The sequence below is a fragment of the Euphorbia lathyris genome, chromosome 8 (genome assembly GCF_963576675.1).
Source record: "Euphorbia lathyris chromosome 8, ddEupLath1.1, whole genome shotgun sequence".
In the NCBI taxonomy this organism is placed as follows: domain Eukaryota; kingdom Viridiplantae; phylum Streptophyta; class Magnoliopsida; order Malpighiales; family Euphorbiaceae; genus Euphorbia; species Euphorbia lathyris.
In genome coordinates, this window is record NC_088917.1 from 66,616,851 (window position 1) to 66,632,583 (window position 15,733).

The following is a 15,733-nucleotide window of genomic DNA, read 5'->3' on the forward strand; positions in this document are numbered from 1 at the left end:
GGAGTTTAGGTAGAGTGTCTTATTTTATATCAGGTCTCGGAGTTTGGCCAGATACCCTTCCTCCATGTATATCTCATGAGTAAACTCAAATCTCTAAGAGGCAACACCACCCCTACTTAGGGTGCTATCGGCAACCGAGGGGGTCCAGTCCTCTCTCCAATCTTTGGACTAGGTAGACGAGGACGGAAAAATTTCACCTTGCCTCATACGCGACTCTAAACATATTTCTCTTTGACTAGAAAAAATACTTTAACAAATTGAATACCTCATCGAAAATCATATAGACTGAATAATTGGTTAGAGAAGCTATTTATAAGTTAAGTTGTGTAAACAAAAATAATATTAAAGAGGGACAACAATGGGGGCTGGGGGTACAAATTTAAGAATTGGAGAACAATCCCAAATGCCATCCTTATTACAACTAACTATAAAATGTTTAGATATCCAATTTTCACCATTTGAAATCATTTCTCTCTTTAAATCTCTTTGCTTTTCCTCAACTAATTTCTTAGCTTCTCTTGCTTTCTCCCAGTTTTTGCTCATTATTCCTTCACTTACCTCACTCCACACTGCTGTTGATTCACTTTCCCATATTCCCTGTTTAACAACACAAATTAGAGTGTCAAAATCGCAAAATTGATAGAACGAGTAACATTCTGTTAACCGAGTTTTATGTTCGAAGCTAATTAAGTACCTGAGGATCCTTAACAACTGGAGATTTTAAGCCTGTGAGTACTTCTTTAGCATTGTATATAACACTCTCTTTCCCATTACTGGTGTCCTTTGCTGTTACAATGCTGCATAATTACAAAATCAAATCCAACAAACAAAACTCAAAAAGATTCAAAATTTGTGATATTTAAACCCTGTGATTTCGTCCATTTGTAAAGAAATTTCTTATGGTTTAAAAGTTTACAAATGCGTAATAGGCTTCTTCAATTTGCAAAGATAAAGTTTTGGCTTAATACATCCTTTGTCTCCTGAACTTGACCAAAAAGTTTGATTGGCCCCTGAACTTGTGAAAAATGTAATCAATTGATCACTCGGTTGCAAAAAAAAAAAAAAAGTAACTTGAATGCGGAAAATGTATTTCACGCTTCTTAAAAAAGAAAGTAAAACAATCAAGATCGGAGGTATGCGGTTGTAATCTTAGAGAATACAAGGTTTATAGTTGTAATAACTTTATTTTTAATCTATTCTTGAATTATGTAATAACATTCTAAGACACGTGGAATACATCTTTCGCATTTAACAATCAATTGATTACATTTTATGCAAGTTCAGGGGCTAACTGAACATTTTATGTAAGTTCAGGGGGACTATCGAGACACTTTGAAAGTTCAAGGGGCCAATCGAGACACTTTGAAAGTCCAGAGATCAATCAAGCTTTTTGGACAAATTCAGGAGGCAAATAGTGTATTAAACCTAAAGTTTTTAACTAAAAGGTCAAATTTTCCTACATAACAAACATTCAAAACAAAACTTCACCGTTTCTCTGTCGCATGTCACTATTTGTAAACTTTTAAAGCATAAAAATATTTTTACAATATGCGAAATCACATTTTTTTTTTGGTAATTTTCCCTATATCAAGAGCCCTCCAAACTTCGCCTTAAAAACCGATTGGCTCTCTCCTGAACTTATAGAATGTCTCGTTAGTCTCTGAACTTGCTTAAAGCGACATTACGAACCCCACAGAGTCCATGTGGCAAAGCGCAAGATAGCATTTGGATAAATTAAAATGTATATCAATGTAAACAATTTAGGATGCTAATAAGACACTTTAAACGAATTTAAGACGCTAACGAGACACGCTTTCAAAAATTTACCTGTTCCAATGTCCATAAACTTCATAAAGAGTATTGGAGGATGAATTAGATTGATAAATCTTTCCTTTAATGGAGTGAGGTCCTCTTCTTCCAAAGAAAGAATTTGATAAGAAACATAACTCAGCTTCAAGGCCTGTTTCTTGGCATTGAATTTTAACATTTCCAACCCATTCAGCCCCAGGTGGAAGAAATCTTATTGACATCTTTGGTGAATTCATCACATATGTTTCTCCATGATTCTCTAGCTTCAGCACCTTTTTCCCTTTTATCTCTGCTTCCACTTTAGTCCCTATACAATTTCATGTTTTCAATTATATCCTTCTATATAGTTCATGTGATAGTGGAATTAAGTTGGTAAAAAAGCATATATGTACCATAGAATTTAGGAACTGGATTTTGGCACCAAATCATCTCAATGTTTTCTTTCTCATCAGTTGCATGGAGTGCAGAAACTGGTGGGTGATGTGAAACCTACAAATCAAATGCTAAATTTATTAAAATTGTGGGACTAAAAAAGATTCATAGGAGTTCAAAATTCAAGTAATCTTAAAGAAGAATACTCTCTGACAAGATGTCACTCATGGTAATAAAAGCTATTATTGAGTCTTATCTATTAAGCTTTTTAATTAAATTGTTTGTTGATATGGTATCAGAGCTTTACGGGGCACAGTCTTTCACTAGTTATCGTTTGTGCGGCAATAACAATATATCACAAGGCTTTAACAATGGCTAACTAGCCATGTACCAACACATTACAATACCCTAAACACTTTATTTACATTGGGACAGATCTAGGGGGTTTTGAGGGTTGAGCATCTACTGATCGCCGAAAAACGTTAAAAATCTAGGAGGGGTTGGTTTTGTAGAGGCAGTTCAAAATTGTGTCATTCATAAACATTTGCTTCACGCTCTGAATGGTTTTAGGTTAGATTACAGAGGCTTTGTCAACCCTCCGACTGAAGAAAATAACAAAAAGTTAGAATTTTGGATGGGAACTTTCATCGCTAAACATAAAAATTTGTCTGTAATTTCATAACAGAATTTGATGACAAATTTAGCGGTGTAGATTCTTAATAGCGAAAATTTGTGTTTTCTTACTAAATGATATAGTGACAAATAACTGGGTCTGAATGCTCAAGCGCTTAAGCTCGAATTCAATATTTGGGCCTAAGCTCATTAAACCCATAAATGTTTGCTTATTCAGATGATGAGGAAAGCTTCTTTGGGAGCTACTTTACTAGACACATGGACCAATAGCCGTCCTGGATCCTAAAGACACGCTCTCCAACTCTCATTCAGCATGGAACGGAAAGATAGGGTTCGAAACTCAATCATAAGTTGTCACATGTTAAGGTACACAAGCTTTATGCAAGTAGATTGCTTATGAATTGCTTGGGAATCTGAGCTTCAGGTACGTAATTCTTAGTATTCTCTCTTTTACTCAAAAGCTTTCAAGTTAATTTGTACTTCCTCAAGTATCCATCTAACTTAGGTATCAGAGAGGGTTTGCCAGAACTCCGGCCCCTTTTCTGACTATTGCTGTCATTTCAGGTCATCAAAAACAGCTTGAGAGCGGATTTCAGTAAGGAAACATCACTAAATTTTCGTCCTCTGATGAGTTTTTTTTCTGGTTATTCCATTAGTTTTGGGAGTGAAGGGTGATCTCACATTGCTTAAGTTTTGATAGCTATATAACTCCTTATACGTGAGATAATCCTTCTTGTTTGAGGTATAGCTTTTAGGATGAGTTGATCAGCCTTTATTTACATGTACGACCAAATGGTCGAATGTTCAAATCCTAATGGAATTTCAATATATAGTAACATGGCCATATGTTGTACACACTTCGAACCTTCGCAGGTGACCAGTGAGTGCTCAAACCCCCACCTACCTGGGGTGTTAACAGGCGATGGGTGCCATTAGAACCGCTTAGAAAACGGCATCCGCGTGCAGGAGTAACATAAATAATGAATTGTAATATGATATATTGGAAGAGAAGAAATTAAAGGGAAAAAATGTTACCTGTTCAAGGAGAAGATTGAGAGATCCTGTAGAAACATGATGAGTCTCACCAAGAATAGGATTAAAAGGAGCAACTCCAAAAATAGCAGGACGAGTTGTTGAAATACTCCAAGCTACTACTGATATGAATCTCTCCACTGAATTATCTCCATTGTTGCACATCTTTAACATATCTTTCTTCACTGCATACACCGTTTCTCCAAAGCATTGTAGGTGTGATTTTGGAAGGTTAAATAGAGGTGGTAGCTGAATTTAATTTTAAACATTTCAATTATTATATCATTCTAATTAACTTTTGAAACGGAAAAAATTCTAAATATAACTCATGTGGTTTCGTGAATTTGTATAAAGAGTTCTTACGGGGTTTTTTTATTGTGAAAAGAGGATTGTGGTCTTCGTCGTTGGTAAAACCAGAGATTTTTCTATCAGTTTGATTGTTGATATTGTTTGGTTAGCAGAGAGAAAGTGAATGTTTATGTTACAAATCATGTGAATACACTGCAAACACATGCGGTACCATACCTAGACAGATTCATACCTAGAAGACTCATACCTACAAGACAGATACCATGCTTACATTATTATAGTTTAGAAAAAAAAAGTTCTGAAAATATTGACTTTAGAAAATAAAAATCGTGGTTTTATGGTAAATGTAGTATTAAACTGTTGGGCTTATGGAGACTAAAATATATAGGCCCAACTGCAGCGATCCAACTCGCTGCTGAGTTGGACGGGGGTACGGGGGCGATTAGGGTTTCAGACGGTTAGGGTTTCAGGAGTATAAATGTAACCTCTTTCTCTGTAATCCGTATCTCATTCATTATAGTGAAATATCCTGGCTTGGTAGTGCCCCTAGACGTAGTCATTCTAATCGAGTGGCGAACTAGGTAAACAATTCTTGTGTGTTTGCTTATTTTTCGTTTATCGTAATTTCAATTATTCCTAACATAAACAAATTTACTTCTTGAAATTTTTGATTTTTAGGTTTTTAACGGTCAAACTGTCAATGTCAATCTAAACATAATTTTACTAACAGTAGAGACCTCAATCATCGTTTGCAACATAAAAAAACAACAGGCATCATCTACATATCTATGAAACAGTAGAGATAAGGACGAATTAGTCTCTTAGTTATTAAGAAAGAGCGGATTTAGTTTCCAATTTCAACTCTCATCTTAAAAGAAATAAGAATTTTTTCATGTGCGATTTCATACTATGCATGCTTAATAAAGTTTGAAATTGCATCAATTGATCAACGTTAAATTTAAAATTGCATTATTTTCGAGGTGAATGCTAAATATGCTCTTTTTTTAACTTATCCCTTCAAATAATAAAAGGTATTATCTATACCCAAATCTTTTTCATATAAAACTTGATAGATTGGAAAAGTCACATGCTTTATTGAAGCAATCCTCATTATAGTTGGCCCATGGGCCTTTACATGTTTTCTGATAATTACTTTATTTCTAGAACTTATTAAAGTGAGCTCTTATTGGTCCACAGCCCATTTTAATAAAAAAAAATTAGAAAGTAATGTTACTGTTTATCCATCAATTTTAATCAAAATTCAAATTTCATTTATTTATTATCGTTTTTAGATTTCCAATGTTCTATTTCAAAGTTATCCTTAATTTAGGATTGTGAATGTGTCTTGAAATTTGAAAAATAGTATTAAATAGCCGATCAAATTTAAATTGATGCATTAAATAATTGAGTTTTTCTAAACTATTTAATTTTTTTATATTCAAAATAAATTAATTGTTCATTAATACTAGTGAAAACAACCAAAGTGATAAATATTATAGAACGGAAGAGTATTTAATTAGGAAAATTTTCATGTACAGAGTACTTACATGTCAATTCTATTTAAATGCATAAAGGGGAATCAATTACCCCTTCCTTTCATGAAATAATGTTTATTTTTGCTTCAAAATATTTATCATTTTTTAAATATTAAGAGAACATTTATTAATTCTTTCTAAATTTATCCTAGTATTTAATGTTCATTACAATTGAAAAAAAAAATTGATTCATCTTCTAAACATATATTTACATGAGATGAGAGCAAGGGGTATGGAGCCTCCAGCCACCGGAACCACCGTGACTAGGGGTGGTTCCGGCCGCCTATCGCCAATTGGATGTTGAATTAGCATCCAAAATTGGTCGACTCTTTAAATCCAAATTTCTAATTTTTTTAACCTATCAAGACTCTAAGTCCAAATTTCTAGATTTTTTTTTGGTTTAGTAGGCTCTTAAATCTAAATTTCTAAATATTTTAAAAGTTTTACATTGGTATTTAAAAATTGATTTTTTTTAAATATGAAAAAAAAACATTTATGGTGTCCCATGAAATATGTCCATAATTAATTTTAACTTGATAATTCACTAATGTACCCTTAATTATAATTAAATTTAAATCAATTAAAAAATTATTTTGATAGGGGTAAATTTACAATTCCAAGACATTGAAAATGAACAACTTTTTAATGTATGTTTGACTCCATCTAAATCATCTAAACCTATAATTTAAATATTTTTATTTCAACGTTTTATTTTCATAATCTTTTTTGTTAGTTATTGGAACATGAGATTTCATTTGAAAATGTTAAAGAAAATGTATTAGGTTCAATCCCAAAAATTATTTGGGAAATAAACTAAAGAATTATAAGAAAAATAGAAAAGAATATTAAGACTTGCCTGAAAATTGGTAAGGTCGGATCCTGGCCGTATATTCTTAAAAAGGCTAAAGATTCGACTAACAAGATTAGGTGCCTGATAAACATTAGAGTCGTCATCTAACGACATAGGCTTTGTCAATACAACTCTTGTCTCATCTTTAACCTGTTTCATATAAAATTTCATAAATAAATTAAAAATCAATAAATTTACTAAGTTTAGTGTGATAGAGAAAAATAGATTAAAATGCGTATCATCTCGTCACTTTAAGTAAATTTAGGAGACTAAAAAATATTAAACAAATTTTTGAAGAATTTATAGGACATTTTTAAAATTTTAAGGATCAATCAAATAATTTGGTCAAATGCAAAGGACCGTTAAGGAACTAGCGAATATTTGTTGGTGACCACCGAAAGTACATTTTGTATGCCATTTTGTCAAGTAAAACAGTAGCATAAAAAAATAAAATAAACAAACAAGCAATAAAAACAAACTAAAAAAAAGTAATTTCGGACCACTTGGCAATTGGCACACTGTGGAGCGACGAATTAAAGCATATTGTAAGGAAATGAAGCTTTCTTTTTTTTCTTTTTTGAGAAAATGTGATTTTCATATTTTTATTATATAAAATATATTTTATTTAGACTTAATACATTATTATTTATTCTGAAATTGTCACCAAAAAAAAAAGAACTTGATTGGGAACTTTCATAGTATCTAAGTCTTCTGAACTAGCTCAAATCTTTAAATCTAGAAAAACGTTTTTTAAAAGCAGAAAGTTAATGTGTTTTAAAGTTTTAGAATCGTGTGAATTAGATCTTTATTTTTTAAGTTTTGAATCTTTTTATAGATTTAATCAAGTTGAAATGTATCACTTCAGGGGCTAATGGATCACCGTTAAATAAGTTCAGAATGCTAATATCACTTTAAACAAATTTAGGTGGTCACTAAGTTATTTTAAACAAGTTGAATGGGCTATTAACAAGACACTTGGTACGTTTAGGGGACCAATCAAGGTTTTAGAATAACGTAAGGGGTCACTTAGGGGGCGTTTGGTTTGGGGTCTTTAGGAATGGGAATGGGAATAAAAGGGTTTCATTCCCTTTGTTCTTGTTTGTTTACAAACTATGAAGCACGGACACGGGTGCGGACGCGGGTGTGGACACGGGTGCGGACATGGCAAACGGCATTTTTAGAAAATATGAGACACGGGTGCGGCGGGGACACGGCAAATTTTATATAATTAATTTTATATATATTAGAAATAAAAATATATAAAAAACATGCTAAATCACAAATCGGAATCGTGATGTTAGGAGAAGAACCCATGAGAAGAATCGCAACGCATGAGAAGGAAGAACCCAGGAGAGAAGAAATTGTTTCTGATTATTCCCAAACAAAAACGAAATCGTGATGTTAGGAGAACTGCGATGTACGCAGCACAGGGGTTGAAATCGCGATTTGCGCAGGAAGGAGAGAAGACCTAATTCTAATTCGTGCGATAGAGATTATAATTTAGGATTTTTGACAAATTGCATAATTGATACTTAAATTTTATAAAAAAAATTTTAAAAAAACCCTAATTTTTAACTTTTTTTTTACCCCAGCCGTGTCGCGGCGTGTCCCCATTCGTGTCCCCGCCGTGTCCGGTCGTGTCCCCGCCGAGTCCCTGAGTCCGACTCGGCCACGGCGATCCCGAGGAAGAGTCTGTGCTTCATAGTTTACAAAAAAAACTCATTCCCTTTACTCACTTTAGGTTAAATCATTACCCCACTTTAGGTTAACCCATTACCCCATGCCTTCTAGGGAATTGGATTCTCTTTACCCCATTCTCTTTCCTAAACATATCCAAACACATAGGGAAATTAATGGTTATTCCTTTCCTTTAGTTTCCCTTTCTTGATTCCTTTTCTCTTACCTCATGTGAACCAAACGCCCCATTAATGTATTAATAAGTCTTTTATCCCTAAAGTAATTAAATTTATATATAATGAGTGTTAAAAAAAAAGCTTAATACATTAATACATTAGTTATCTTTTTGAACTTGTTTAAAATTATGTAGTGTTTTATTAGTCTCTAAATTTTTTTAAAATGAAATGATTAGGTTTCTAAATCTATAAAAATATCATAAATGTGTGAAAAATAGAAAGTTAATTTGTTTTAAAAATTTAGAATCACGAATTATATTTTGATTTTTTTTACATACTTAAATAAATTGAAATGTGTATCATTTTAAACAAATTCACATAACTAATGGGTAAGCAAGCAAGTTCAAAAAGTCAATATATTACTTTAAACAAATTTAAGTGGCCAATAAATTATTTTAAACAAATTGTGCACTAACGAAATACTTAAAGTTTGGCTTTTGAAATTAGTTCGGAAACACTTGATGTATTAAGAAAAAAAAAAGTCACAATTTCCATTACTTTAAGCAACCATCTCCAAAAAAAAAAACAAAAAAACTGTATTCTCTAATACTAAAATATTTCTATTATTTTCTGTAATTTCTATTTTTTAGAAATAAAAAAATCAAATACAGGTTGACAAAACCGTACTTTATTTAGAAAAACAGTATGAACAAAACATTTTTTTTTCAAAAAGTACTGAAATCATAATATAATTAACTTTGCTTTATTTCTTAATTTAAAAGTAAAGTAACGCGTTTGTTCAATTAATTAATATATTATAATATTATTGCAAAAACAGTGAAAACAAAACAACAAGAGAAAGAAGAAGCCAAAACGAAAACTAACTAAACAATAATTATTTATCGATTAATAATAATATAAGCAATACGAGTCGCCGGAAAACTGCTGTTTTTCTCGCCGGTAAACTACTTTTTCAATAACTATACACAAAACCTATATATTTCAAGATCTAGGAAATGGAAAAATTAAATAAAAATGAAATTTCCGAAACGACATGTTAATTGAAGTATTCATTCATTTCTATATCATCGCATAGATAGAAGAGAGAGAAACGTACCATTTTTAGAGAGAGAAAGCTTGACGATGCAGCGACAGAGACGAGGAAGAAGAAGAGGCAGAAAGTGAAGTAATTGGAGGGTTTAAGGGGTTGTTTGGATGGGGGAATTTCAAAGGTTTCTTGTTGGGTGAATAAAATATAATACAGTTTTTGAGAATATAAAGGATCCGAAGATGATGATGATGATGAGTTCAATGCCTAAATTGTCTTTATTACTATTTAACATAATTTTTAAATATTTTAAGATATCATTTTGTATTTTAAGTATATAGTAAGGGTGGCAAATTATTTGGTTAATTAGTTTCGTGTTCGTGTCGTGCCAATTATTTTTTTTATAGTTTATTCGATTTTTCGGTTCAAGACTCGTCAGGTACATTTTAAGTGGATCCATTGAAATATCGTGTCAATTATTGAATTAATGTTAATTGAGTCAATTTCAGGATCCGTTTGGTTTACCTGTTGTTTATTGTTACGATTTTTTATTTGCTGTTAGAAAAAAAAAAACTGTTTTTTTAAAAAGTATGGACTCTGGGCTGGTGGAAAAGGCTAATTTTTTCATATATAAATAACCAAGCACCTAACGCTCTTCTTTTTAATATGAAACGCAAACAGAAAGGCAAAATTGAGTAACAAACACCCTCAAAGTGTCAACTTAATTGGGCTAGTGTCGATTTTGTATCGTGTTTTTAAATTATTATTGACATGAACTAATGGTTACATTTAAAAATATAGGAGGATATAATAATAATAATAGTTTCAAAAAAAATAATAATAATAGTTGTATGTTATTTTTTGGATTAACAAGTTAACCAAGACCATGTAAAAGTCCATTAATATTATATTGAGTTCGTGAAATGCGTTTACAGGTATGTAATTCTACTATTTCTATTAAAGATGTGTATATTCTGTCAGAAAAAATGATGATATATAAAGATATGATAGGTTCAAGTCATATTTACAATCACGAATCCAGTATTTTAAAGGTTATAGGCACTTTTATAATCTATTTTTCTATAAATTTAAATTTAATATATATAAAATATAATTAATTTTTGACTCAACTAAAAAAAATCAATTAAAGATAGAAAAAATTTGGCAATTTGCATTATTAAAGGAAAACATATTTAGGGTCTGTTTGATTTATCTGTTGTTGTTGTTTGTTGTTACAGTTTGCTGTTTGCTGTTGGAAAATGATGTTTTTCCAAAAAGCAGGGATTCCATGTTTTGATATATATAAAAAAAAAAAAAAAACTATTTTTCAACTATAAAAGGTAAACACTAGGTGTCTAATCAAACATCTAAAACTCTTCATTTTAAAGTGAAAAAACAACAGGAGCATAAAAAGCAGCAACCAAACACCCCATCAACCCCAGTACAAAACAATGCAATTTCAAATTTCATTAATGAAAGATCAGTTTTTTTTCTATGTGCAATTTTATGTTTTGGCTATCCTCCAAACCTCTAGTATTCCGACCAGACAATAAGGCTTGCACATACCTTTTAATGGAAAAAAACACTCATTTTGCGTTAATAAGGTTGAAATTGTATCGTCTGGCAAATGTTTAGGCTTAAAATTTTACTGTTTTGTACGTAGAGGCTAAGTATGTTCTCTCAAATAACCATATGACTAAATTTATAATGTATTCATATTATTGTTAAGATAAAAATTGTGAAATAAATTTGCAACTCCTTATTGTCCTATTACTGTTAAGAGATGGTGATTAACAAAAAAAAAAAAGACAATATATGTTATTGTTGTATATTTTCGATTCCAATTAACAAAATGTATTCTTATTTTCTATATATGATTACTATTAAGGTTGGATATTTATAGGAATAAATTGTAACAATTGATATCTCAATAATTATTATATTATAATTAAAATTAGTTTTGGATTTTATAAAAAAAATATCGGAGACCCACCTAAATTGGAGGTCCTAGGTGGCCGCCTAGATCACCTCCACTGGAGCCATCCTATCTGTTTACAATATAATTAAAACATGAAAAATATGCTCAATAATTTAAATATTTATGCTATTTTTGAATTAACATATTTTTTTATTGAAAGGTTAGGAATGGATGAGGTTTGTTAGACATTCCAGCTGTGCTGGCATCCCTGAAAACAACCCCGAGCCCTTGTATTATTAAAAAAGAATAAAAAAATGAGAAGAGTGTCCTATGGCGTTATCTCTAATAAGAAGAGCGCAGAAGTTGGGAGTTAGATTCCACCATTGTAAATCAGAATTGGTCCTGCCATAAGTTGCAAGAGAATCGGCAACCTAGTTCCCTTCCTTGAAGATGTGTATGCAAACCACGGTCATTGAATCCATATTTGCAAAGCAATTCATCCAATCAATGCGGAGAGTCCAAGGCACAGTTAAATCGCGAGTCCGAAAGAGATGAACAACGTAAGACAAGTCACTTTCAAGCCTTACTCCATCCCCACTCCTTTGATGCTGAAATTGCAAAAATCGCAGCATGTAGCTCCGCCATATGCATAAGTGAACAGACCAGGGGATATGCAAAAGCGCCCACAGATCGACCATCGTGATCTCTAAAAATTGCACCACACCCAGACAAACCAGAAATTGTTGGTCCCGTGTAATGTAATAGGATTAGTTCCAAAGGGGGGGTTAGGAACTAATGTAACTTTTTCGCTTAATTATGCTGACTTAATTTAATTCTTTAAATAACTTCACTCAGTTTTGGTCAGCAAGGCTGAGCGTGATGTAAGACAGCTTTAGTCAGAGACTGACTAGAACTGTTTCACTTGTGAGTTGGGAAATAACACTTAAGGTCAACTTCCAACTCAGCACTCTGATTACTCAGTGTCCGCTTATACAAATTATATACTGAGTAATTTAAGCAAGCAACACATGCATATATATCAAGAGAAGGGTTAGAGATTACTCAGCAGTCTTATCCTGGTTCGGCCTCACCGCCTACGTCCAGTCCCCAGAATCCTTCTGGGCTTTTTCAATCCACTACTGAGCTCTTTAAAGGTAGAGCACAAACCGTTTACAAAGCAATTGAGTATGCATGAGTATCGTCCTCTATTCGTCTACTCAATCCTACTGAGCGCTATAACCGAACACTGAGATTTTCTCTACCGATGAGCACTAAAACCGAGTACTCAGCTTCACTCTCTCAACCTTTATAATTGATACAAGATTTGCTCTCTATAAACGAAGAACACTTTAGATGAATACAAATTCACTCTAGACTTTTACACAGAGATTGGATTTGGGTGTAAGAACTTGCTTTTTCTATTTAGACAGCTTCTATTTTGGATTTTCACTCTTGTGAAGATTTGCTTTTCTATCTGTGCTTTCTTGTATTTCGGCAAAGGATCCAAGTGATGAACTTGTCCTTTTATAGCAATTTCTGAAGCTCTAATGATTTGAATTCGGACATATCCGTTGAATTCAAACGGTCTTCTTTCGTCATTGATAGGTCAGCGTTCAGAATTGCAGGCCAATCCTGTCGTCTGAATTTAGCAGGCGCCAGGCTTGCCAGTTTCGTCTTCTTGCACCAGGTTTCGTCTTCTAGTGCCAGGTTTGTCTTCTTTCCAAATGCCAGGTGATCCATGCGTCTCGAAAAGGTCTCTTGGTGTAATTCTGAGGCTTCTGAATTGGTGCAGACCTTTGTCAGACTTTGTCTTCTAGTTAACGGATCATTGGTGCTGTCCTGACAAACACTCAACTTGACTTAATTGACGTTGCCTTTAAGATCTCCTTTGACGGGGCTGAGTTATGTTCTACTCAGCTTCTTCGGTCAGCTTCGCCTTCAAGCGTTAGTTCTGAAGAAGACTTTTCTTTTATGATGCTGAGTTGTGTTCTACTCAGCTTCTGTGGCTCATGCTAACTTCGTTCTGTCTTACTTTTTATTCCTGTTCTCATTTATTAATATACTCAACATTGAACAAACACATTAGTACAATTAAATCAAAGTACTTAAATTTAATTGTCTTAATCATGAGATTAACTTAAATAATTTTGTCAAATCAAAATCATGTGGAAAGGTGTTTCAATAGAAACCACTGAAGCATCCGTGTTAACTTTAATCTAGTCCACCGGGGCGGGCTCTAGCGAATCGGAAGAACACGGGGTGTAGTCTGAAGGCGAGGCAGAAGTCCTAGCGATTCCAAAATCTATTTTTCCATAGTTGAGTTCCAAGTGCAGCCTAAATGAAACTGATCGGCACTTCTGATACCGGCCTATAAAAGACGTAAAGAAACATGAATATTTGGAGCGACGTCATTAAAAGTGCAGCTATTCCTGATATGCCAAATCACCCAAACCGCATTTACCATAGCGCTGAGCCACAAAGCCGTCCATTATTTGCTAAATTTATGAGTAAAAGCATGGCCAATTAACACAGCAAATGATGAGTCTAACATTAAACCTCTACCAAACAAAGCCGAAACTCCTAGCCAAATTTCCCCAGCGAAGGCATGCTAAACTATGAGATGATCGAGTGTTTCATAATGAGATCAGCAGAGGCAACAGCGAGATACCAATAGTAGACCTCGGAGTCTGAGTGCATCAAGAGTCGGAAGAAAACCAGTGAGCGCTCTCCAACATACCATTGAGCGAGAAGGAAGGATGAAAGGCTTCCAGATGAATGAGAAAACTGGCTGACGAATAAGAGGCTACCGCATCCATTTATAAAACAGATTGACAGTGAAAATGCCATTGGTTGTAGGGAGCCAAAAAACTTCATCCGTATCAGAGCCGTTCGGTTTAATGTTAAGAATACGTTGAGAAATATTAGTAGATAACTCAGGCAAACCATGCCACCCACCATTAAAAAGGAAGTCTGAAACTCAAGCTCTAAGTCTTCGTTGAACCATCAAAGGAATGCCAAGTTGATCTGCCAAAGGAGGGCGGATCCATGAAAAAGTCCAAAAAGGTAAATTCGAAGACGTTCCCAGTGTCCAAAAAGAGTGCTCCCTCAACTTGAGATGGGTTGATCGAATGGAAGACCAAACAGGAGATCTGCAAATTGCAATACAGGGGATAACTGAGGGACTAATAAAGTGAATCTGAAGCAAGCAGAAGTAAAGTGAGTTGCCAGCAATCAGACCCCAGCCTAATTTCCCAGTGAGAGCAACATTTAGAGTAGAGAGATGTTTCAAACCCAAACGTCCTTCACACAAGGGGCGTAAACAGATCCTCTAGAGGGGTGCCACCAGTTTCCTAGTGTTGGTGGAGCCGGTCCAGACAAAATTCTACATGCTCCTTGATAATTTCTGAATCAAGGCAACTGGCCATTTATAAATAACAAAGGAGTGAATCATAAAACCAGTGATCACAAAGTTTACCAAGGTGAGTCGTCCTTCCATTAATAACACGCTCCCTTTCCATCTTGAGAATACCCCGATGATTTGATCAGCAATGGGCCCGAGATAGGCCACTTGAGGAGCTCCCTGGAAAAAGGCACCCCTAGGTAAACGAAAGGGAGAGAACTAGTCTTGATTCCTACAATGTTCGTCAACCTGATCTGACATCTGGATGCAACCGAGTCCCCAAAATAAGCCACAGATTTACTCCAATTGACCATTTGCCCCGACACAAGCCTATATGTTATGAAGATTTCATTAACAACTCAAACATTCGTCAAGGTTTCCTGATAAAAAAATAAAAACATCATCAACATATAAAAGGTGTGTTGGCATGTGGCATTTACTAAAATATGCCATCGGCTTTAGTACTCTGCTGTCGACATATGAAGAAATCAACTGACTCAGGTAATCTTCCGCCAAACCGAATAGAATGGGTGAGAGTGGGTCACCCCTAGAACATTGGAAATAACCACTGATTCCATTACTGGTGATAACTGATATATGGGCTGACGAAAAGATGTTAAGGATTCAATCTTTGAAACGAAGGGAGAAACTGAATGCCTCTAAAACTTCCAATAGAAAACTTTGTTGGTCCCGTGTAACGTGACAAGATTAGTTCCAAGGGGGGGGATAGGAACTATTCAAAAAATTTGTCTGTTAAGACTGACTTCTTTTCTTTAAGAAAAAAGTTACACAGCAGTGATGAGTAGTATAAGACACAACCTTAGTCAACTAGTGACTAAGTCTGTTTCTTTTCTTGAGTCAGGAGATAGCACTTGAGTCTATTCCTAAACTCAGCTTCTCGGTGCACTTAACTCAGCGTGAGTTCGTTAGTCAGTTTTATAGCAAGCAATATATAAATGAGTTAAGGGTTAGAA

The 15,733-nt window shown here is 33.9% G+C and overlaps 1 protein-coding gene across 1 annotated transcript; it reads right to left on the bottom strand.

Annotated features, from left to right (window-relative positions):
• Positions 1-262: 262 nt before the first annotated feature.
• LOC136204133 (oxysterol-binding protein-related protein 4B-like) lies at positions 263-9,700 on the bottom strand. Its single transcript, XM_065995335.1, has 7 exons — positions 9,511-9,700; positions 6,547-6,690; positions 3,850-4,095; positions 2,202-2,298; positions 1,828-2,116; positions 695-797; positions 263-597 (listed from the first exon to the last, which is right to left on the bottom strand). The coding sequence occupies exons 1-7, from the start codon at positions 9,511-9,513 to the stop codon at positions 343-345; spliced, it is 1,137 nt and encodes a 378-aa protein (XP_065851407.1). The 5' UTR covers positions 9,514-9,700; the 3' UTR covers positions 263-342.
• Positions 9,701-15,733: the final 6,033 nt, after the last annotated feature.

What these genes read in the sequence shown, in the direction of transcription:
- LOC136204133 (XM_065995335.1), bottom strand. An exon ending in CCGACCTTACCAATTTTCAG is followed by an intron (nt 4,096 to 6,546) that starts GCAAGTCTTAAT and finishes AATTAAATTCAG; the next exon opens with CTACCACCTCTATTTAACCT. An exon ending in GTTTATGGACATTGGAACAG is followed by an intron (nt 798 to 1,827) that starts GTAAATTTTTGA and finishes GTAATTATGCAG; the next exon opens with CATTGTAACAGCAAAGGACA.